We start from the raw sequence: 21,980 nt of genomic DNA on the forward strand, positions 1-21,980 counted from the left end.
ATATAGTCTATACATATTTACATATTGAATTTCTAACGATCACAATCCAGTCTGTAATGGAATTCAAAGCTGTTTTTGACATTTTCCAATCCAATATGCAATGTGACAAAATAAGGCACTTTTGTACATACAGAAAACACGGACAACTTATCAGATGTTGATCATCAAATATATTCAAATACAAAATATTTACAAATATCACAACTGGTTAAAAAAGTAATGACAAACAAAATTAAAAAGGCATAGTAATTACAGTCTATGTTACTATCAAATACTAGTACCAAAAGGCTTATTGGCAGACAACTTGATAACAAGGTTAATAAATTACATTGCAACCAGAGGGTTAAAATGAATCAGGATAATTTTGAATAAAGACAATCTCACCTCTCTGTATTCAGAAGATGAGAACTATTCTAAAATGCGCTTTCATGTGTAAATGTTTGAGACATTTGACTGAAAATGTAAACACGTTTTTCACTGTACCCAAATCAGAGTGTCCAGTCAAACATAAAATGAATAGGATGTATACAATACAAATAACTACCTGATGACTCCCAACATAGATACTTAAAGGGATAGTTCACCCAAAAATGAAAATTTGATGTTTATCTGCTTACCCCCCGGGCTTCCAAGAAGCAGGTGACTTTGTTTCTTCAGTAGAACACAAATGATGATTTTTAACTCTGACCGTTTCGGGTCTGTCAGTCGTATAATGCATGTCAATGGGAACTCCATCTAAAAGAGTAAAAAAAAAAACATGTACAGACAAAATTAAACCCTGCGGCTCGTGATGACGCATTGATGTCCTAAGACACGAAACGATCGGTTTCTGCAAGAAACCGATCAGTATTTATATAATTGTTTACCTCTAATACACCACTATGTCCGACTGCCTTTAGCATCCGGTGTGTGAGGTCTGAAAACACGCTCTGATGCTGGAAGTGATCTCTCATGCATAGATGTCAACGAGTGCGAGAGATCACTTCCGGTGTCAGAGTTCATTCAGACCTCACACACCGGATGCTCAAGGCAGTTGGACATAGTGGTGTATTAGAGGAAAAAATGATACTGTTCGGTTTCTCGCAGAAACCGATCGTTTCGTGTCTTAGGACATCAATGCGTCATCACGAGCCGCAGGGTTTTATTTGGATTTGTCTATGCAAGTTTTTTTTTACTCTTTTAGATGGAGTTCCCATTGCCATGCATTATACGACTGACAGATGGCAACGGTTGGAGTTAAAAATCATCATTTGTGTTCTACTGAAGAAAAAAAGTCACCTACATCTTGGATGTCCTGGGGGTAAGCAGATAAACATCAAATTTTCATTTTTGGGTGAACTATCTCAGTTGAGTGACCAGATGCCAATTCTTTTCCTAAGTGTAGAAATTGCAACCACTGTTAAAATCATAAAAACACACAAAATACTGTAAAACTCACAGATAGCATTTAGGCCACGCTCACATTTTTTTAAAAAAAATCCTATTAAACCAGACTTATGTCTGGGTCTTCCCAACTCCAGAACTAGCCAAAGCCATTATCTTATCTTCGGATCCTGGAAAGGAAAGATAGATTTGATTATTAAAGAGGTATTTATTAAGCGTAAGTTGCTTCAATAGTAATAGCTGGTTGATTCTCATCTTACCCAGGTTGGCAGTCACCTTCTCAAAGTGGCTCAGAGTGGCACTAGCATTTGCGGCAAGAAACGCTTCATCCTCTGATGTCAGCTGTGCATTCAAACAAGTCACAGATACAAGAAACGGGTTAACACGACAGTCTTGAAATAGATGCGTGTCTGCAGGAAAGCATTTGTGTGTCAGTGATAACCTTCTCACCTTCTCGCCAAGTTTTCTCAGAGCCGTGAGGATCTCCACTTTCTGCTGAGTGTACACATCTCGAGGGAGCTTTCCAACCATCACATCACGGTCCATCTGAATTCATACAGTATCATATCAACATATTAACACAAGTCTTTGTATAGCTATTTAAATATTTGAAACTGTCAGTATTAAAAATGTTAATCACCTCAGCCAGTCTCGTCCTCAGTTGCCCTGGCTGCTTTTTAGCAAACAGCCGAATTACTTCAGGTGTCTTGAATGCTTGACTGATGGCAGCTTGGATTGCCTGATAAATATTTGCAGTCATAAATTATCTTGGCATACATAATTATACTAGTCAGTCTGTCTTTTTACTGTAATAAAAGCTGTAAAATATTCATATCTACCATTTATAAATCTTTTTTCAATAGTAGACTTAGAAGCCATTTAATGTCATAGTATAATTATTAGGTTGACAGCCTTTTTGTTTATTTTATGTTACATTAATAGTGTAGAATTTCATATAAAGGTTCATAAATATTCACATATGATCTCAGCATACATAATTAATTATACTACTAGTCAATTTAGATGTTTTTTTACAGTAATAAAAAAAATATACTTTTAAATTGTATCTTTTTAAGTTACATACACAGGTCAACGACGTGACAGGTCTTTTTTTTTTTGTCCAAAGGCATTAATAATAATGAAAAACAAAGATATGATATCCAAAGTATGTAAATTAGTACAACTAGATTCCTTTTATTGAATCCAAAAGGTTTTAATAATATTTTGCTACATATAAAGGTTAAGATTCTGTAGTGTCAAAAGGTCATTCGGTTTAATTGTCCAAAGGCCAATACAGCCATTTCATTTGTGATTAAAATATCTTAAAATGTAAAATGTATATATTTTTTATTCTGGCATGATTTTAAAACATTGTAGATCAACATAGTGTAAAATGGTATTGAAATTATGAGTAGAAATTGTTGCTTTTTTATGAGAAAGAATGTTCTGAAAAATGAATTTTATTGATGTAATTCGGATTAACCAATATAAAGGGACCGTTTTGGATCAAGTCATGCGGTAATATCGATATCATGTGACAGGATGTGACATCATTCAGACACCTGCAAAGGACCACATGGTCATGAAGCAAAGTAACTAACGCTCTTTTAACTATTTGAAAAATTAATGTTTTGGCTTGCTTATACGCATGTCCCAAAACAACAACTATAAAACATGGAAAATGTTGTAATATTTTACTTGTACTAATTATAAAATGTTTGATTGTCTTTTTGCTAGCTAGCTAGCTAGATATCTACGGAAGAGGATTAGGGCCAAGCAATAATAAAAAAATAAAACCATCTTGAGATTAAAGTTGTTAAATTTCGAGAAAAAAATTGAGATAAAATGTTTAATGAATAAACTCGTTAAATTATGAGAACAAATTTGTAATGTAACGAATTTGTTCTCATAATTTAACGACTTTTTTCTCATAATTTAATGACTTTATTCTCAACATTTTATTTCGACTTTTTCTCGAAATTTAACGACATTTTTCTCATAATTTAATGAATTTGTTCTCGTAATTTAACGAGTTTATTCTCAACATTTTATCTCGACTTTTTTCTCAAAATTTAACGACTTTTTTTTCTTGTAATTTAACGAGTTTATTCTCAACATTTTATCTCGACTTTTTTCTCGAAATTTAACGAGTTTTTTCTCGTAATTTAACGAGTTTATTCTCAACATTTTATCTCGACTTTTTTCTTTTTTAACAACTTTAATCTCAAGATGGTTTTATTTTTTTATTATTCCTTGGCCCTAATCCTCTTCCGTAGATATCAGCCTGTTAGCATTGTTTGAAAATATTGTCATTAACCAAAAGTGTAATTCGGTAAAAACTAAATTTTGGTTAAACCGAATGACTTTTTGGTGACAATTTTGTCCATCTTGTAAAAAATGACAAAAGTAGTATTAATTGATCATAAAAACCACATAATCTCATTAACACCTAATAAAACTTCAAAAATTAATTATATTTCCATTGTTTTTTTAGACTTTTAAAAACCTTATTCTTCAATGACCCACAAATATATTCATAGATTTTAAATGCTTGAATTCAATCAATGTTAATACAATAAAATTAATTTCTTACCAGTTGCATACATAACTAATTATAATAGTACTCAGTAAAATGTCTTTTTACAGTAATAAAAAATACTTTTAAATTGTACATTTTTAGCTATAAACACACATGCATTCATATATTAACATATACAATAAGTTAATACAATAAAATCAAATTTCTTACCAGTTGCATCCCCCCCAATTCATCAACTAGTGTCATATTCCCAGACATCAACTTCTTCAGTGACTCATTGAACTCACTCAACTGTTCTAGTGTCTCTTTTTTGGTTTCTTCGTATTCCTCCTCTTCAAGCTCTTCTCTGTAATAAAAAAATATATAAATTATTTGTATTTTTCTGTGTATGAAACTGAATCTGTAGAGAGCTGATGGGATGTCATTACCTGCACTCCTCTAAATCCTGGAGCTGTTGCATTAACCGGTCCAACTGTTCTTCCATGTTTTGTCTCAGCTTGCTTGTTTCTGATTTCCCCCGAGACGCCATTCTTTATCTGTTTTTAAACAAATAAAGGCAGATATCACATTTTCAGCACCATCGATTAATACAGAACATGACGTCCTACTGTTAATACATATGTGAATATCACACCTGTTATGATCTGTTATCCACAGTTATTTCTGATCTGATCTGATCAGAATTAGTATACAGCGTTGGCTGTATCAAGGTAAATATTGTTAGTTAAGCTGGTCTTACCATCTTGACTGCTCTAGTATCACATTCATGAAATATATCACATTCTTCTGTCACCCTGCTTTATTCTCTCTCCCTGCGCAGTTAGCTTAGCTTGCACTTATTTATAAAAAACAAACAAATGTAACGTTACAAACTGTAGAGTCCTAAACGGCATGGTTTCACATTAATAAAGTAGTAATTCTCACCCGTACGTTTTCTCCAATAAAAGTCCTACTGATAAAGACGAAATTACAATATGATTTAAGTTCCCAAGTCCAGTTGCTAAGGCGTGGTTTGCTAGCACTTTATCTTGAAAGCCAATGGTTTTTCTGCGTAAACGCAGCGCAGAGTTGATTATCATGAACAGACTACGAACTCATAGGAATTGCGCATGTCGGTCTACAAGCGCATTTGTCCCACACCTCACACTACTGTTTCAGTCACAACAAGGGTAATATTCGACTCTTTTCAAGAACGTTCTGTTTGTCGCTCTTGGTGTCTGTTTAGAGCAATATTTCGCTGTATCTGTTGGTTAAATAAAGTGGTGAAGTTGTTTTACTGAAGCACAACCACTGCACTCAGCAAAATAGGAAGCAGACTAGTGTGTTGAATTGGTAAGAAGTAAACACAATATGATGGCATATTATTATGCATATTTGTGGAATGGTGGTTTATTGTGTAGAGTATAATTCTTAAATCCTAAGCTTAGGGTCCTTTTAATGCCCTGGTGTACATAAATTATTATAGCAATAATGGTACATCTTACTACAGTACCTACAATTTGAAACAGGAAAGTTGTGATTTACTAAAGATTTGTTTTGTTGTCCTGCAGTCTGGATTTTTTAATTATTATTTAATTATTTAATAAGCAATTGTATGTGTGTGTGTGTGTGTGTGTGTATATATATATATATATATATATATATATATATATATATATATATATATATATATATATGTATATGTATATGTATATATGTATATATATATATATAATATGCATTCTTAATAATATAACAGATTTTGTTATATTAATATATAATTAAGATTTTATATACAAAAATATATATCAATACAATTTTGTGTATATAATATATTGTCAGATATAGAACATTGTCTGATTTCAGAATGTTACAAGATTACTTGTTATTAGATTATTATAAGCTTACTTTTTTTTTGCAGACAGCGTCCTCTATATAATAAATGGCATCACAAGAGAAAACAAAACTGGTGCTGCTGGCATGCGGGTCCTTCAACCCCATCACAAACATGCACCTGCGGATGTTCGAACTGGCTCGGGATCACCTTGAAGACACTGGTACATTTGAAATAAAAAAAAATAATTAATGTGAATATATATTATTTTAAAATTAATCTGTTTTTGTTATCACTTACTGCATTTTTTGTGATGCATATTTAGCATGCATCTTCATATTTTTGTATTTCTTTGTTGACTCAGGAAGATACAGAGTGGTGAAAGGCATAATCTCTCCAGTTGGAGACAGCTATAAAAAGAAAGGTTTGATTGAAGCCTGTCATCGGTTAGAGATGGCTAGACTGGCCACGGAGAACTCTGATTGGATCACAGTGAATGACTGGGAGAGTCAGCAGTCGGAGTGGGTGGAGACAGCCAGAGTAGTTCGGTGGGAATATATTAAGATCATGTGCTTTCAGAGAACATTTAATTTTGGTTGAAGTAAAAGATAAATCTGGCACACCCTTTCTGCTTTACACCTATTGTAGTGCTTTCTGTCTTTGTTCCATGACACATCTGATAATGTCATCTTGTGTCGTTGGACGTCATATTTGATGTGCTACTACGTCAAAATGATCAAAGTTTTATGCATAATTGACATTAAATCAGATCTTTTTTAGGCACCATCATGCAGAACTCATTTCCAGTGAGAACATCAATGATGATGTGGACACAGTGAGGTGTGGGAAGAGGAGAAAGCTGGAGCAAAATAAAAACATCTGTCAGAGTTCTTATATTAACACAGAAGCAGGTATGGAAAATAATCTACAGCAATCCTTCATAGGATAAATGTTCCTACTGCTCAGTGCACTTAAGAGGGTGTTTACCTTAGAATGTCACCCTGTCACAATAACTGACAACAGGCAATAAAAACGGCCGACGTGCCCTCAGGACAGTAGAGAAACAGGGTACAGCGAGTTATATAATAGTGTTTACACTATTCAGCACAATCTGCATCTCTCAGCACTGTCCGACAGCATTCCTCTCCAAGCGGAACACTTTGAACAAATGTAAAGGTGTAATAGCTGAAGAGAAACGCTTGTTGAGAACAGACCAATGTTTCCTACTGGATTTTAGTTTTGTAGTGGGGACTGATTTTCACAGCAATAACTGGTCGTAACTGAAATAAACTATAATTAAATTTTTGTAATGCAATTTAGTAGGGCTGCACGATTAACCAAAATTAAATTAGAAATCGTGACTTAGTGTGATTATGAAATTGCAAAGGCTGCGATTTTTAATTAAATAAATATGTGCGCAGTGCTGAAGCACAGCACTGTGATCAGAGCTGATCGATTGGTTCGCAGTAAATGCTGGTCCATCTCTGCAAGTGCTGTGAGATTGAGTCACTTTTAACGGGCATTTGAAAAAGCAACGCAGCGAACATCTTTCCAAACTTGTAATGAGGAGCGTTTACAAACCTGTTGTCCAACAAAAGCGAACATTTAATGATGTGTTTTTACTCCAAACTTTAGTTACTGAAATAACTTTCTTTTGTGACCTGACTTGGCTTCTTCACAGAATGAGGCAGAAAATGTAATATTTTATAGTGTTCTAAACAGTGATAAAGTCTGTGTCGATTAGCATTGCATTATTAATATACTTTATTCTTATAAAAATACCCAAGGTGGCTTGAAGAACATGGATAAACCATATATTGTTATAATCATGTTACATTTTTCATCAGTCAAAACGTCTCTATCTGTGTTTTTATTCTGCTGCAGCAATCTCTGCATGGCTGCATCTGAAATCGCATGCTGTCGTGAGTAGGTACTTATTTTGAATAAGTAATACTTCACGACTGCTAAAAAAGTATGTTCTATGTAGTATGTGTGTGTGTAGTATGAATCTAATCCGGATGTAGGCTACTACATTCTCTCCCGTGGACTCATGGGATAGTAGTGTCCATGGTATGCACACTTCAGTATCTCGTGGGAAGTAGTTGGTCATCCGGGTACTTTTTGCCTACTCTTTTATAAGTACTGTGAATTCAGACATCTTTTGTCACATACTATTTTTCACCTACTATATAGTAGGGAAGTATGCAATTTTGGATGCAGCCCATGACTTTGTCTGTAGTGATGTGTCGTTCTTGAACGATTCGTTCATTTTGAACGAATCTTTAATGTGACTCGGGAAGAACGAGTCGTCTCGGGGGGGTGATTCGTTCAGTCGCGCATGTGCAATATTCTACTACAGGTTCTTTACTGCTAGTAGTAGTTCACCTGATGATTCAATTGATTAGTTCATTACATGAGTCTTTCGGGTTTTGAGTCGTTCCTTAATCACGTGACAGACCCATACGCTACCAATGCATTCTGAGCCGGAAAGAGAATTGATTATTTCTTTTTATGAGTCTTTCGGGTTTTTGAGTCCTTCCTTAATCACGTGACAGACCCATACGCTATGCTGTGTGACCCAAGCACATTATATTTATTAGTAAATAACGTTAACTCTCCAGTTTTGTTTGAGTTTGTGTTACAACTGTTAAAGCTGAAGTTATCATAACCTTGATGTCTTAAACTAACATTAATAATTCAAATTCAAAATGTTATTTGCTTTTAATTTATGTCATTATGTCCTTTTTGAGCAATCTTCTTATACATATATTAGACTAATATGTCAAGTCTGACTAGGAAAAGCAATTATTGTAACAGCAAACTCAAAATTGGAGTAAAAATGAACAAACAAGGCTATAAATACTTTGTATTGTAGGCTTGGATTATTATATTATTATATAGCCTAGTGTTTATTTACAGATAGACAGTCAAAAAGATTAATTAATCAATACTTTATTTATAACAGGGCTTTATTTATTTATTTATAATAACACACCACAGATCCTCAAGAAACAGTAACAAAAACAGTGACAGAAATGTCAGAAATAGCGTAGCGTATGGGTCTGTCACGTGATTAAGGAACGACTCAAAACCTGAAAGACTCATAAAAAGAACTAATCAATTCTCTTTCCGGCTCAGAATGCATTGGCTTAGTGTATGGGTCTGTCACGAGTTTAAGGAACGACTCAAAAACCCGAAAGACTCATGAAGAGAACTAATCAATTCTCTTACCGGCTCAGACTGCATTGGTTTAGCATGGGACTGCCTGTCACGTCATTAAGGAATGACTTAAACCCGAAGACTTGTCAGACAAGAGGTGAGGTGAGCTTAATCAGCTTGTCATAAACTGAAGACCCAGGTAAAGAATGAATTAATCATTTCTGAATCTTATAGCATTGTAGTTTTGTATTGTTTGTAGTGGGATCAACGTTTGCATAAGTAGTAGATGTGTTGGGGAAGTAAAACGTAACGTTTAAATTACATTTTGCTAAAATGAACGAAATGACTCGAAAAAAAGATTCGTTCATATTGTTGAACGAGACTCAAAAGTCTGAGTCAGTAAAATGATCCGAACTTCCCATCACTATTTGTCTGTATACTGTAAGGGATTTCCTGGAACATCATAAGCTTTATGACTTCTATGAGTCTAACTTGTGGACTTTCTGTGCGAGGGCGCCCTCTGGCTGCGAGTATGAATGAAACGGACATTTTTACATTATTTGTGTGTATTCACTAATGTTCACAACACCCTATTTTGGGTAAAAATAGTAAAAATATTTTTTCTCTTTAAAGAAATTTGAAGCAAACATGCAAGTCCAAAGGTTTTTCTCCAGTGCAGAGAAGTGTACTTTTTTTCTCACTGAATGCATAGGGTTTCCTGACAAAAATGAAGAAATTACTGTCACAGATTTGTATCATACTGTTTTAATAAAACTGTAGACCTTTCTAATAAATTATAGTTATATGCCCCCTATATGTTAACAGGTCACCCAGCAGTTTTATATGAAATAAAAGTTTTTTTGTAAAATGTAATGATAATAATTATTATATTATATTATACTTATACTTAAATAGTCTGTTGTGTATTTTATAGTGAAGTAGTGATATTACAATAGTAATAATTGTAATTTTGTAATGATAATCATAATAATTATTATTAGTCATAGGCCTCTTGATATAAAAAAACTAATTTTTTGGCTAAATTGTGCAACCTTGTGTTCTTTATCATTTTTTTTGTTTGTTTGTGCGTTTTAAAAATCACATTTCAAATCGCAATCACAATTTTAACCAGAAAAATCGCAATTACATTTTCCCCCCAAATCGTGCAGCCCTACAATTTAGTGTGTTTTTTTTTTTTTTATTAAAATATTAAAATACAGAGTAACAATATTATTTATTTTATATATTTTAAATATTACAATATTATAATATAAATATTACAGAAATATAAAATAAAACAAATATACAAATATAAAATGTAATATGAAACAACCATTCAAAGCTTTGGGGTCTGTAAGATTTTTCATTTTTATGGTTTTCTCTGAAAGCTGCATTTATTTGATAAAAAGTACAGGAAAACAGTAATATTGTGAGAGTATTACAATTGATTTTCATTTTAATTGTTTATTCTGTTTTAATATGGCAAATCTGAATTTTCAGCTTTATTATTTTCAGCTTTATTATTATCAGTGAAAACAGTTAATATCTGCTTAATATTTTTGTATTTTGTATTTAATATTTGTTTTTTTTAAATATAAGCTAAATATACAGTAATTTATTTTGCTGTGGCTCTATATACTCTGTCTTCATGTTTTAACCATGTGTTGGATTCCCCATGTGGCTTTGAAAAGGAGCACATATTTCAAATGAATCATGACTTTCAAGATCTGTCATTAAAGCAGTCAAAATCACTAGTATGATATGTAATATTGTCATAAATGTATATTTTAGACACCCCTCATCTGAAGCTGCTGTGTGGTGCTGATGTGCTGGAGTCATTTGGTGTCCCCAACCTTTGGAAGTCAGAGGACATCGAGGAGATAGTGGGACAGTATGGTATGGCGTGCATCACAAGATGTGGCAGTGACCCTGAGAAATTTATCAATCAGTCTGATGTGCTCTACAAACACCGTAAGAACATCCATGTGGTTCGAGAATGGGTGACCAATGAGATCTCAGCTACCCATGTGCGCCGTGCCCTGCGCAGAGGACAGAGCGTGCGCTACCTTCTGCCCGACCCTGTGGTGCGCTATATTCAGGATCACAGTCTGTATAGCTCTGAGAGCGAGCAGAAGAATGCTGATGTCATCCTCGCCCCTCTTCAGAGATACACCAGCACTAACTAGACTGATGTTCTGCTGCTTTTGATGTTCTTGGGTCTTTGATGAAGGGCTGGTCTTTTACACGTAAAGCTTGATTGACACTTGATTCATAGTGCATTTTGCTTCCTTGAACACGTTTGGCTGTAATGAGCAATTTGAATGTGAGAATGATTGAATATGGTCAATAATTTATGATGAATTTTGTGAAATGTTATTAAATTTGGACACAGTTTTAGAAGAGGAACTGTTATGACCAATTATTTTTGAATTTTAAGCTTACGGTTTACCTAAAGAGTATACAGTAACAATAAATGCTCTGCCTTATTGGTGCTAATAAATGTAAAATCTGTTTATAATTTGTCCTTTGCTCGTTTTTATTTTTAATCTATTAAATAATGCTTGCATAACATGTGTTAAGGGACGTTAGAGAAGGTTGCTCTAGAATTCAAGCTATGGTATGTCACATTTGCTGTGACATTTATTTGACAAGTGAGAACATTTGCCCAAGCAGTTAAACATCAGATTTTATCTGAGAGTAAACTATTGAGATCTTGACATGTAGAAAACAGCAGTGAAGTGCTCTTGCTGGCTTTTTTGTAGTTATACAGAACACGTATGATCTTAATCTGAAGACATTTTTAGATCAGTACTAATATATGAAAACCCTATTTTATACCACACATATTCTGCAGAAAGGTGGAAATTCCCAGTAATAATGCGATTACGACAGAAATTCTTTTTAGTTGAATTTCCTTTAGTTTGTTTTCTGTGAAGGTCAGACATACCATCATCTACATTCACCCTGCTCATGCACTTGTCCTCGTGACCTGGCAAGATTTAGAAATAGTAAACATACAAAAGGCTTTCCCTGAGTTTCCCCTACTGAGAAAATCATTGTGTCTGTCACCTTGATTGATCACATTTGCATATAATAAAAACCTCTTAGCAGGTGTAACATTTACTTTCAAGTCACATTTTACACCTTGAAGCTTTGTGTATAGTGTTTAATCAATCGTGTATTTGAAATGAGATCTAAAATGATTATGCACTAATAAATAGGCTACTTTTTAAGTACATTTATTTTATCCACACAATGCCGCTTGATTAAGTTTTAATTAACACCTATTCATCGTCACATGCTCAAAATAGTAAGTTTTGGCCTCTATATTTATCGTCTTCCTTTATGAAATACACAGTAACTTGACGTGCGTAATTGTTGTTTTGTGGCGCTCATGTGATTATGTCGTATGTGGATCATTTGACAATAGTGGGAATTTTTTTTTTTGGTCGCCAAGAATTTTTTCCACTAGATACAAGGAAGACAATGCAAGCGAAATTAACGAGAGTAAACTTGACTGCATGTGAACATCTAATAATAATAGTTCGACATTATGACTTTTAATGCTGCCTTTTTCAATCATATGTCAAGCGTTGCATTTTATATAGCCTAACTAACTTATTGTCTGAACAGGTAATACTTTAATCACCAGTGTGTTTTAGCAAACTATTATCATACAACCACCGGCCAGACAAGTTTTTCTTTACGTAAGAAATGAGGCACAGCCTGAGCTGTGATTGGAGCTGTGAAGAATCAAAGACAATCACGTTAGAAAACAAAAGGACCGCCCACTCACAGCTCACAACACATATAAGAGTTGGGAATCTGCCATAGCTTGCACCTTCATTTCTTACTAGGATAGTTTGCAGACGGTTAACAAAATGCCTGTAAGCCTCTGTGGTACGTGGGACATGGTCAGCAATGTCGACTTTGAGGGGTACATGATTGCTTTAGGTAAGATTGCATTCTTTTCCCTGTTAAATGTATGATTGCTGTCTGTTCTTTGAATTGACATAGCATCAATTTTTCACAACAATTATTATATTATATTATATTATATTATATTATATTATATTATATTATATTATATTATATTATATTAATTATATTATATTATATTATTATAGAGTGTGTAAAGCATTCCCATTATGTCAGGACTAATAGATCCTAAACTTGTCTTCTCACAGGGATCGGCCTGTACACCCGTAAGATCGCCCTTAAGCTAAAACATCGTAAAGTAATCGAGCAGGTGGGGGATCAATATGTTGTCAAGACTATCAGCACTTTTAAAAACTACACATTCTCCTTCAGAGTCAATGAGGAGTTTCAAGAGTTCACCAAGGGACTGGATGACAGACACTGCAAGGTATTACAAAGTTGTATTATTATATTAAAACACATTTCTATCTATCTATCTATCTATCTATCTATCTATCTATCTATCTATCTATCTATCTATCTATCTATCTATCTATCTATCTATCTATCTATCTATCTATCTATCTATCATTACACTTTATTTTAAGGTGTCCTTGTTACAGAGTAATTACACAAATGAGTACATTAATTAACAACATGTACTTACTGTATGGTTAGGGTTTGGTTTAGGGTTAATTGATTGTAATTATTACAGCACCAGAACACCGACATCCCACTTTCATGACCTTTAGGCTGTTTGAATACAAATATTTGCTCTGTCAAAACACTCTTAATGCACTGTTTGAAGATTAAACGTATATCTCTTTGTCTAGTCTCTGGTGACCTGGGAGGGGAACAAGTTGGTGTGCATTCAAAAGGGTGAGAAGAAGAACAGAAGTTGGGCACACTGGATTGAGGATGACAAACTCCATTTGGTAAGTGTGAAATTAAGGATCTTACACTATAAACATCATTAATAAACATGAATGAGCTTATTTCTTTCATTAACACTGTAATAATCAGACCTCTCATTGTTTTCCAGGAGTTGCACTGTGAAGATCAAGTCTGCAAGCAAGTTTTCAAACGGGTTGTGTGAGGTTCTGCTGTGGGGTTAACTAATTGGAAAGGTGTAATGATGTAAACTGAGTTGTTTGTACATCTGTTTCAGAGGAATATGAGGCAAGAACATGAACCAAGAGTTTTAACTTGTGCCTCAAAACCTGACTAATCATTTACAAGCAGTAGGAGGCTTGCAGACTGAGTCAGAATGTCTGGGAGCATGATTTATAGTGCCACTAGAGGGTGCAATAAGACCATGAACACACAGAACTCAGGTCAACAGCAGTTTAGCCCCTGGAGAAGCTCACTGCATGTTGTCAGTAGTTGTGCCACTGTTGCCTAATCGTGTTTACATGTAATGAGAGCGTCAAGAGACGCATTCACAAACATTTAGCAATGTGTCATGTACTTCTGTTTTTCTGCAAGCCAGATATATATTTTTTTTTTTTATTAGAATATGAACCATTTTTCATTTTGAATACATTTATAAAAACGTTTTGTATAAGTGATTGTTTTTTTTAATTTTTTTATTTAATATAAGCTTGTTAAGCTTTATTTTTTTGTTTGTGTATGTTTTATGACACCTAAATATACACGCTTTGTTAATTCTATTTCTTGAATTCAACACCTTGTTCAATTCTGTTACTTGAAAGTTACTTATTGTGCAATAAAATTTGGAACAAGCTATAATATACTTTGTGTTATTTTGTAATACTAGGTTGTATCATGCAATCAACAACAAACAAACAATAATAACAGTCATCAATTAAATCGACTGAAAATATTATTCAAAATTAAAATAGGCACTTTGTGTGCACAAAGCTGATTTGTAATCTTCCTTTTTTATGTCGTCTTTATCTTGGGGATGATCAATCCACAAATTAATTAGAATTATGATAAACTTTCAGATAAAATGACATATAGTAAATCCAAATGATGCTACAATATAGCCTATATTTATTTATTTATCTATTCACACATGAACAGAATTGCTGTCATTATTAGTCCTTAAGATATATAATAGCTATATGCGTTTCCATATATTTAAGCCAGTTACACTTGGTTCTGAAGGAAACAAGTCTCTTGAGGTCGCCTCAGCAGTGAAATCAGTTTCCTCAACTGCCGCAGCCTGGAATGTGTCGATCTCACGTCACGTGACTCCAGATCCAAAATGGCCGCGTCGGTGTTTTGACGAATAATACTTTTGTGTTTGTTTCATTCTTAACAGAATCCGAAGATAACGCTTCCCGGTCGTTAAAAAGCAGCCACGCGCGTTTAATGTTTTAATTTAAGGATTTGAATCAGACAATCACAGCTTATCGATATTTGTTTTATGGTTCAGACTATGCACTTTTGGTGTTTATAAGGAAGCTAGCTGACTGGCTAGCAACATAATTAAGGTGAAAATTAAAAGAAAGGCAATGGAGCAGCTCAGTCCTGAAGAGGTAAGGTTATTTCACACAGTTTAGTGTAATTCCAATCGAAACCGCTCCTGTGATGGCATGACTGTTTTGTTTTTGTGTTTTATAAAAGGCTTATTGACTTGTCATTGTCACCTTCTTTTTCAATCGCAGTAATGATGGGATAAGCTAACAGGACACCGGCTAATCAACAGCTCAGTATATCCAGATTAAATGTATTTCGCATATAAATATGAGGCTGGGTGTTGAATCATCATTTCGAGCCACTCAAGTGCCGATATAGAAGCGAAATTAAACGAGAATAAGGGTATTTCCAGTCAGCTCGCTAGCAGGTGATAAATGTAATAAACTAGATCTGCCACAAGCTTAGACAATCTGCTTTTTTCTTATTATTTTTTCATTTCACAATTAAAAGAACATCCTTATCGTTTTTAGTCGCTGGGTAGCTTGTAACCAGTTGACAAGTTAAAATTTCTTTTGTGAAGCTTTTCTTCACTGGAAATCCAAAATGGCTGAAAGACTGTCGTGTGTAGAAATAAAATCATTTTGTACCAGATATTTGGTCAATTGAACTTTTAAATTTAAAGTCGTGATAAAATGTGTAATTATACAGGTTAACTTTGCCAAGGGTATTCATTTGGTTAAATGGCATCTGGTGTAGAAACTGAAATCATGCGCAACAAGCTTTTGTCATGCGTTAGGTCGGTTTATTTATCACGGGGGGCAACTGTTGAAGCTTAAAACCTTTGGTTTAACTTGAAGAAGAATTAAAAATAGTATTTTAGGATAATTTGTTATTTTAAGTGCATTTTAACCGATAGAGTTCTTGGTTTCTGGTTTTGGATATTGCTATTTGGCATTGTTGTTACTGTATGAAACTGGTGTTCATTTTCAGTCAGTGCTTTGTGATTTGTTGTTCTGCTGTAAATTAAGACCAAACTCTGCCCAGCTCTGACCTGAAAAAAACAACTTAAACCATCCTAAGCAGGTTTGCTGGTCTCCCTGTCTGGTCAGACTGGTTTTGAAGGGTTTTAGGCACTTTTGAGCTGGTCATGCTGGGAGTACCTTGGAGTTGGCTTAAAATTGTAGTCATTAGTTTATTCATTAAAATAGATTAAAAAGAAGATTTATTGTCTAAAATTGTTCTTATGTTGCTAAATAATAATATCATATTAATCATAATACAACCAATTTGAGTTTTAAATATTAGATGTAAACCTTGGATCTTTTCATTTTCAAAAAATAAGTTGCTAAATTGATTAATAATTGCATTTATTCTGTGTTGGTTATTTTAGCTAGCCCTCATAAATATGAAATAGTATACAATTCAATGTGATTGCAGGCTGCGGCAGTATGTCTGTGAACTGAGAAGCATCATCTCTTGCCTCTTTTCAATCTTGATCCATTCAGTTATGTATTTACATCTTTGTCATTTGACTGACAGTATTTGGCCTTCAGTTTGCCTTCTCCAGCTCGGATGACTCACACCACTGTGTAGTGATGATTCTTCACTGCTGAAAATACTGACGATGCTTTAGGACTTACTGCTGTTTGACTCAAAAGCATGTGTGTTAGAGAAGTGGAAATTGTGTTTACATCTTTGCTTTTTAAGATATGCTCTTGTGTTGTTTACCAACTAAAAGCAATTGAGGTCAGACTGTAAACACTTGCTCATTATTGATCTGGATTTAATTGTAATATCTCTGTCTTGTTTAGATTCGTCGAAGGCGGCTGGCCCGGTTAGCCGGAGGACAGACATCACAGCCCAGCACCCCCCTCAGCACCCCTTTGACATCCCCACAGAGAGAGACTCCCCCAGGACCCTTGCCAGGGCCATCTGGGGCTTCATCGCAGCCTGTCCCACCAGCTCCATCTCACTCTCTGGGCCTTAATGCCCAAAATGTCACCCCTGCCACTTCTCCTATGGGGGCCTCTGGTAAGTGCTATGGTGACTTTATCATTTGAAAAGACTGTGGATAAAGATTCATCCAAAATAGTAAGAAATTAATACTTATTCATCAAGGATACATTGAAGATCAAAATTGACAGTAAAGGCATTTATAATGTTACGAAATATTTTGATTTCAAATAAATGCTGGTCTTTTGAACTGTCTATTACAATATTATTGTTTTCACGAAAAATATTAAAGGGTTAGTTTATCCAAAAATGAAAATAATGTCATTTATTACTCACCCTTATGTTGTAAGATATTTTTGATTAAATCTGATGGCTCATTGAGGCCTGCATTCACAGTAATGACATTTCCTCTCTCAAGATCCATAAAAGTACTAAAAACATATTTAAAACAGTTCATGCGAGTTCAGTAATATACCTAAATATTATAAAGTGACAAGAATATTTTTTTGTGCCAAAAAAAACCAACAAAATGACTTTTCATTCCAACAAAATATAGTGATGGGCCGATTACAAAACACTGCTTTGGAGCTTTACGAATCGAATCAGTTGATCGGAGCGCCAAAGTCACGTGATTTCAGCAGTTTAGCCGTTTGATAGATGATCCGAATCACTGATTCGATTCGTAAAGCTCAGTGTTTTGAAATATTTTTTGGCACACAAAAATATTCTCAACGCTTTATAATATTAACGTAGAAATACTGTAGTCACATGAACTGTTTTAAATATGTTTTAGTACCTTTTATGGATCTTGAGAGAGGAAATGTCATTGCTTTGAATGCAGGCCTCAATGAGCCATCAGATTGAATCAAAAATATCTTAAGGGTGTAGAACAACATGAGGGTGAGTAATTAATGACATTATTTTCATTTTTGGGTGAACTAACCCTTTAAGCAGCACAACTGCTTTCAACATTGATGATTTGAGGGAACCAATAAGGTTATAAACTAGATATATTTCCATTATTTAATTTTTTTTTATATGAAAAAAAAGGCCAAGCAGATTGTTTACTTTCAGATACAGCTTTTCAGTTAAGAGTAAATCATGATTTTATGGCGCATCTGACTGGATCAATAAATGCAATTTTATACAGAATTATCCACAAGACTAGGTTTCAACTCTGCAGCATCTAATTTCATTCTTCTCAATATTATTAATGGTAAATTTTGGGTGTTTTAGGGACACACAGTGCTTTTGAGCTGACAGATGTGAGTTGTATCAGAAGCCCCTGTGTAGATTCATTGTAATTAAATTTTACTGAGATTTTAATCATGTCTTAGTATAAAATGTTGATGCTTAAATGACCAATGCAATAGTATTGAGGATCTAAAGTGGTCTATTTGTAATCCTGTGTAGATGAAGCTTTAGTGCTCAAGTTATATAGCATTAGCTGTTAGTACACTAGTGATTTAATCAATTGCCTTGTTTTAAAGATTTTTTGGTCAGTGTTTATAACAAGGTAAATGATTTCTGACCTCTGTGTCTTGCTGTGGAGAAATTGCACAGTCATGGAGGTGGCACAGCCTTGGCCAGGGTTTAACAAAGGGCACATAGACATGCAAGCGTACCATGTTACAAGTGTTTAAGTTTCACTTTAGTTTCATTTTTACTGTACAAGGACCTTTGGTCTCTTAGTGTCTAAGCTGTAAGCCCAGACTTGTGTAAATTCAGTCTGGATTATATTTCTGTATTTAGACAGAAAACATCAACGTCACATGCAAACTGAGCTGTATAGGTTTGGGATTATGCTAATGTTTCTTATTGTACCATAGATTTATTTTTGTTTGTATCACAGATTATATGTTTTTTTGCATTGTTCATTGGTCTACTGTTCAGTTAAAATGTATTTCAGTTAAAGCTTTAATTAACATAAAGCCTAGCTGGACTGAAATAGGAAAGTGAATGTGTTTTGTGCCGGTGTGTGTTGTCATTGGAAACAGCTGTCTTGTGTCCACTACCACACATTATTCAGAGTTGCATGAAAAAGCTGTTCTAGCACAAGCCTGCTCTCTGTTGTAGCTTCTTTCTGGAATGTACAGCATTGAGATGTAATCAATCATAAGACAGAAACCAGGTCTAGTGCATCTGCTGCTCCATTAATATCCTTAAAACATTCTGGTCAGGTTTGTCGTTAACCTCTAACCTCAAGTATTAAATGACTGCAGTTAATTCATACCAAATCACTTGATGTACAGACTCCATTTTATTTTTTTAGTTTTTGTTTGTTAATAATTTCAGCCTTTTGATTTGGTGTTTTGTAAACCTTATATTTCTGACAATGTCCAGCATTCAACATGTAACCAACTTTAAAGGCCCACTGAAATGCCTTGGAACGCGCAGCATTGTTTAGTGTGTTTACGTAATTTCAACTGAAACAGGAAGACAGAGTGAGACATATCGAAAAGCTCCTCCCCTTTTTTAAATAGGCAATAGCGTTACGTTTATATCACAGCTCGGCCAGTTTCCTTCTAATCTCTAACCATTTCTCCTCCTAAACTCTTCTATATTGCTTTAAAATGTAGCATTCTGTTGAGAATTCAAATGGGTCTGATACGTTTTGTTGTCTGCGCTGACTCGCCAATATGATCTGTTCTGTGCTATTATTAGGGCTGCACGATTTATCGCGATAAAATTGCATGCGATATGGCAAAGGCTGCTATTATTTAAAGGTGCCATCGAACGTTTTTTTACAAGATGTAATATAAGTCTAAGGTTTCCCCTGAATGTGTCTATGGGGTATTTTGAGCTGAAACTTCACAGATTTTTTTTTAATTCATTTTTTTAACTGCCTATTTTTGGGCTAACTATGCACTGATTCAGGGGCTGCTGGCCCTCTAAATCTCACGCTCCCTGCCCATCGAGCTCGCGACTCTATAATACAGTGCATTTACAAAGTTCACACAGCTAATATAACCCTCAAATTGATCTTTACAAAATGTTCATCATGTATGCTGCATGCATGCTTCGGGTCATGTGAGTATAGTATTTATTTGGGTGTTTATATTTGATTCTGAACAAGTTTGATAGTACTCTGTGGCTAAAGCTAACATTACACACTGTTGGAGAGATTTATAAAGAATTAAGTTGTTTATGAATTATACAGACTGCAAGTGTTTAAAAATGAAAATAGTGACGGCTTTTGTCTCAGTGAATACAGTAAGAAACGATGGTAACTTTAACCACATTTAACAGTACATTAGCAACATGCTAACGAAACATTTAGAAAGACAATTTACAAATATCATTAAAAATATCATGATATCATGGATCATGTCAGTTATTATTGCTCCATCTGCCATTTTTCGCTGTTGTTCTTGCTTGCTTACCTAGTCTGATGATTCAGCTGTGCAGATCCAGACGTTACTGGCTGCCCTTGTGTAATGCCTCGATCATGGGCTGGCATATGCAAATATTGGGGGCATACACCCCGACTGTTACGTAACAGTCGGTGTTATGTTGAGATTCGCCTGTTCTTCGGAGGTCTTTTAAACAAATGAGATTTATATAAGAAGGAGGAAACAATGGAGTTTGAGACTCACTGTATGTCTTTTCCATGTACTGAACTCGTTATTTAACTATGCCGAGGTAAATTCAATTTTTAATTCTTTTAAGAAGTTTGACGCGTGTTGCTTTTTCAAATGAACATTATAAGTGACTCAAACTCGCAGTGCTTTCAGATATATTAGCATTTGGAGCCATACTTCATTGACAAGCCGCGCATAAAAAACAATCGCAGCCTTTGCGATTTCATAATCGCACTAAGAATCGTGTTCAAGTTCAATGTTATTTTTCGTATTGTGCGATATATCATGCAGCCCTAGCTATCATGTCTCTGGACTGGAGCAGACTGTGTGCACGTTGCGGCGGTTCGCGTGACGCTAACGTGAAACCAGACTTCATTCGCCTCAATGGAAAGCATATTTACAATGTCTTGATCGTTCCCTATTCCCTATATAGTGCGCTATGTACCACTCACCATGTAGAAAATACTAAATCTGTGAACAAGTGACCGGTTTCTGCCGCAGCTTCAGCGTCTATTTATAATGTAGGGGGCAGGACTCTTTAGATTCTAGAGAGCATTTGATTGGACAGAAGATCTGATGAGAAGCAGTGATGTCATGAAAATCCGTGATCCATTTTAGCAGAAATGAGAGACTGTAAGTTTTGAATGCTTATCTCCTAAATGCAAATTTTGTCATTGTTTTGGAACACACCAGCTTATTCATAACCTTAAGGCTAACATATTCATATTAAAGCTAAAAAATAAAAAAAAAATTATTTCAGGGGGACTTTAAGGATTCCATCCATTGTAATAATTGTATTCTTATCTTAATTGTAATTGGTCCTTTTTAAAAAAACAAAAAAAAAAACAAAACATATTTGCATATTAAAATATGATTGATTGTGCCTTCTTGCATCTCTTCATACATTTTTACTCGCATTAACACCAAAGACATAACAAAGTGCTGTTAGTCCATTTACACAAGGTAGATTTCTTGCATTAAAGCTTAATTAAACAGAAGGCACATTTATAATTTTGGTGAAAATTGTCAGTGTAGTAATGTAGGAAGCAAAGCTCACACAGAAGTCGCATTCAGACCAATTAGCTTTCTGTTGGTCAATGCGGCGAAATCTTTGTAAGGAAATCTTTCATCCTCATGGGGAATTCACAAATGGATGGATTTTGCAAGTGAAAATTCGCTAAAAGGTGCCCTAGAGTCAAAAATGGAATTTACCTCGGCATAGTTAAATAACGAGTTCAGTACATGGAAA

The 21,980-nt window shown here is 34.6% G+C and overlaps 4 protein-coding genes across 8 annotated transcripts in view; 3 read left to right on the forward strand and 1 right to left on the reverse strand.

The window, feature by feature from the left end:
• Nucleotides 1–145: 145 nt before the first annotated feature.
• lzic (leucine zipper and CTNNBIP1 domain containing) lies at nt 146–4,971 on the reverse strand. 3 transcript variants are annotated; one of them, XM_067371431.1, is made up of 7 exons: nt 4,853–4,956; nt 4,351–4,458; nt 4,133–4,268; nt 2,024–2,122; nt 1,834–1,929; nt 1,644–1,725; nt 146–1,553 (listed from the first exon to the last, which is right to left on the reverse strand). In XM_067371431.1, exons 2-7 carry the CDS (start codon nt 4,449–4,451, stop codon nt 1,495–1,497), a joined length of 573 nt encoding a protein of 190 aa, XP_067227532.1. In that variant the 5' UTR covers nt 4,452–4,458; nt 4,853–4,956; the 3' UTR covers nt 146–1,494. The 3 variants fall into 3 exon arrangements, with proteins under 3 accessions (XP_067227532.1, XP_067227533.1, XP_067227531.1); XM_067371432.1 differs by lacking the exon at nt 4,853–4,956 and adding an exon at nt 4,557–4,736; XM_067371430.1 differs by having other exon boundaries at nt 147–1,553; nt 4,847–4,971.
• Nucleotides 4,972–4,998: 27 nt separating this feature from the next.
• nmnat1 (nicotinamide nucleotide adenylyltransferase 1) lies at nt 4,999–11,380 on the forward strand. Of its 2 annotated transcripts, none has more exons than XM_067371428.1 (5): nt 4,999–5,091; nt 5,823–5,958; nt 6,100–6,283; nt 6,516–6,646; nt 10,686–11,380. In XM_067371428.1, the coding sequence occupies exons 2-5, from the start codon at nt 5,844–5,846 to the stop codon at nt 11,078–11,080; spliced, it is 825 nt and encodes a 274-aa protein (XP_067227529.1). In that variant the 5' UTR covers nt 4,999–5,091; nt 5,823–5,843; the 3' UTR covers nt 11,081–11,380. The 2 variants fall into 2 exon arrangements, with proteins under 2 accessions (XP_067227529.1, XP_067227530.1); XM_067371429.1 differs by having other exon boundaries at nt 5,064–5,254.
• A 1,371-nt stretch (nt 11,381–12,751) lies between these two features.
• On the forward strand, nt 12,752–14,290 carry rbp7a (retinol binding protein 7a, cellular). The gene is made up of 4 exons (XM_067371433.1): nt 12,752–12,848; nt 13,082–13,260; nt 13,646–13,747; nt 13,855–14,290. Exons 1-4 carry the CDS (start codon nt 12,776–12,778, stop codon nt 13,906–13,908), a joined length of 408 nt encoding a protein of 135 aa, XP_067227534.1. The 5' UTR covers nt 12,752–12,775; the 3' UTR covers nt 13,909–14,290.
• A 698-nt stretch (nt 14,291–14,988) lies between these two features.
• ube4b (ubiquitination factor E4B, UFD2 homolog (S. cerevisiae)) overlaps nt 14,989–21,980 on the forward strand; it is a 31,461-nt gene continuing 24,469 nt past the window's right edge. Inside the window, exons 1-2 of one of the 2 annotated variants that reach the window (XM_067370877.1) lie at nt 14,989–15,316; nt 17,009–17,228. In XM_067370877.1, the coding sequence (XP_067226978.1) occupies nt 15,293–15,316; nt 17,009–17,228 (244 nt within the window). In that variant the 5' untranslated portion in view covers nt 14,989–15,292. The remainder of the gene's footprint in view (nt 15,317–17,008; nt 17,229–21,980) is intronic. The other variant, XM_067370878.1, reaches the window with a different exon arrangement.

This window comes from Chanodichthys erythropterus, chromosome 20 (genome assembly GCF_024489055.1).
Source record: "Chanodichthys erythropterus isolate Z2021 chromosome 20, ASM2448905v1, whole genome shotgun sequence".
NCBI lineage: Eukaryota > Metazoa > Chordata > Actinopteri > Cypriniformes > Xenocyprididae > Chanodichthys > Chanodichthys erythropterus.

Excerpts from the sequence above, each read along its gene's own strand:
- lzic (XM_067371431.1), bottom strand. The coding sequence starts at position 4,451 with ATGGCGTCTCGGGGGAAATCAGAAACAAGCAAGCTGAGACAAAACATG. Across the intron at positions 4,269-4,350 it reads CAGGATTTAGAGGAGTGCAG|AGAAGAGCTTGAAGAGGAGG; the intron begins GTAATGACATCC and ends TTTTTATTACAG. Across the intron at positions 1,930-2,023 it reads TGAGGACGAGACTGGCTGAG|ATGGACCGTGATGTGATGGT; the intron begins GTGATTAACATT and ends GTATGAATTCAG.
- nmnat1 (XM_067371428.1), top strand. The coding sequence starts at position 5,844 with ATGGCATCACAAGAGAAAACAAAACTGGTGCTGCTGGCATGCGGGTCC. Across the intron at positions 6,284-6,515 it reads GAGACAGCCAGAGTAGTTCG|GCACCATCATGCAGAACTCA; the intron begins GTGGGAATATAT and ends GATCTTTTTTAG. Across the intron at positions 6,647-10,685 it reads TTATATTAACACAGAAGCAG|ACACCCCTCATCTGAAGCTG; the intron begins GTATGGAAAATA and ends TGTATATTTTAG.
- rbp7a (XM_067371433.1), top strand. The coding sequence starts at position 12,776 with ATGCCTGTAAGCCTCTGTGGTACGTGGGACATGGTCAGCAATGTCGAC. Across the intron at positions 12,849-13,081 it reads GGGGTACATGATTGCTTTAG|GGATCGGCCTGTACACCCGT; the intron begins GTAAGATTGCAT and ends GTCTTCTCACAG. Across the intron at positions 13,748-13,854 it reads AGGATGACAAACTCCATTTG|GAGTTGCACTGTGAAGATCA; the intron begins GTAAGTGTGAAA and ends ATTGTTTTCCAG.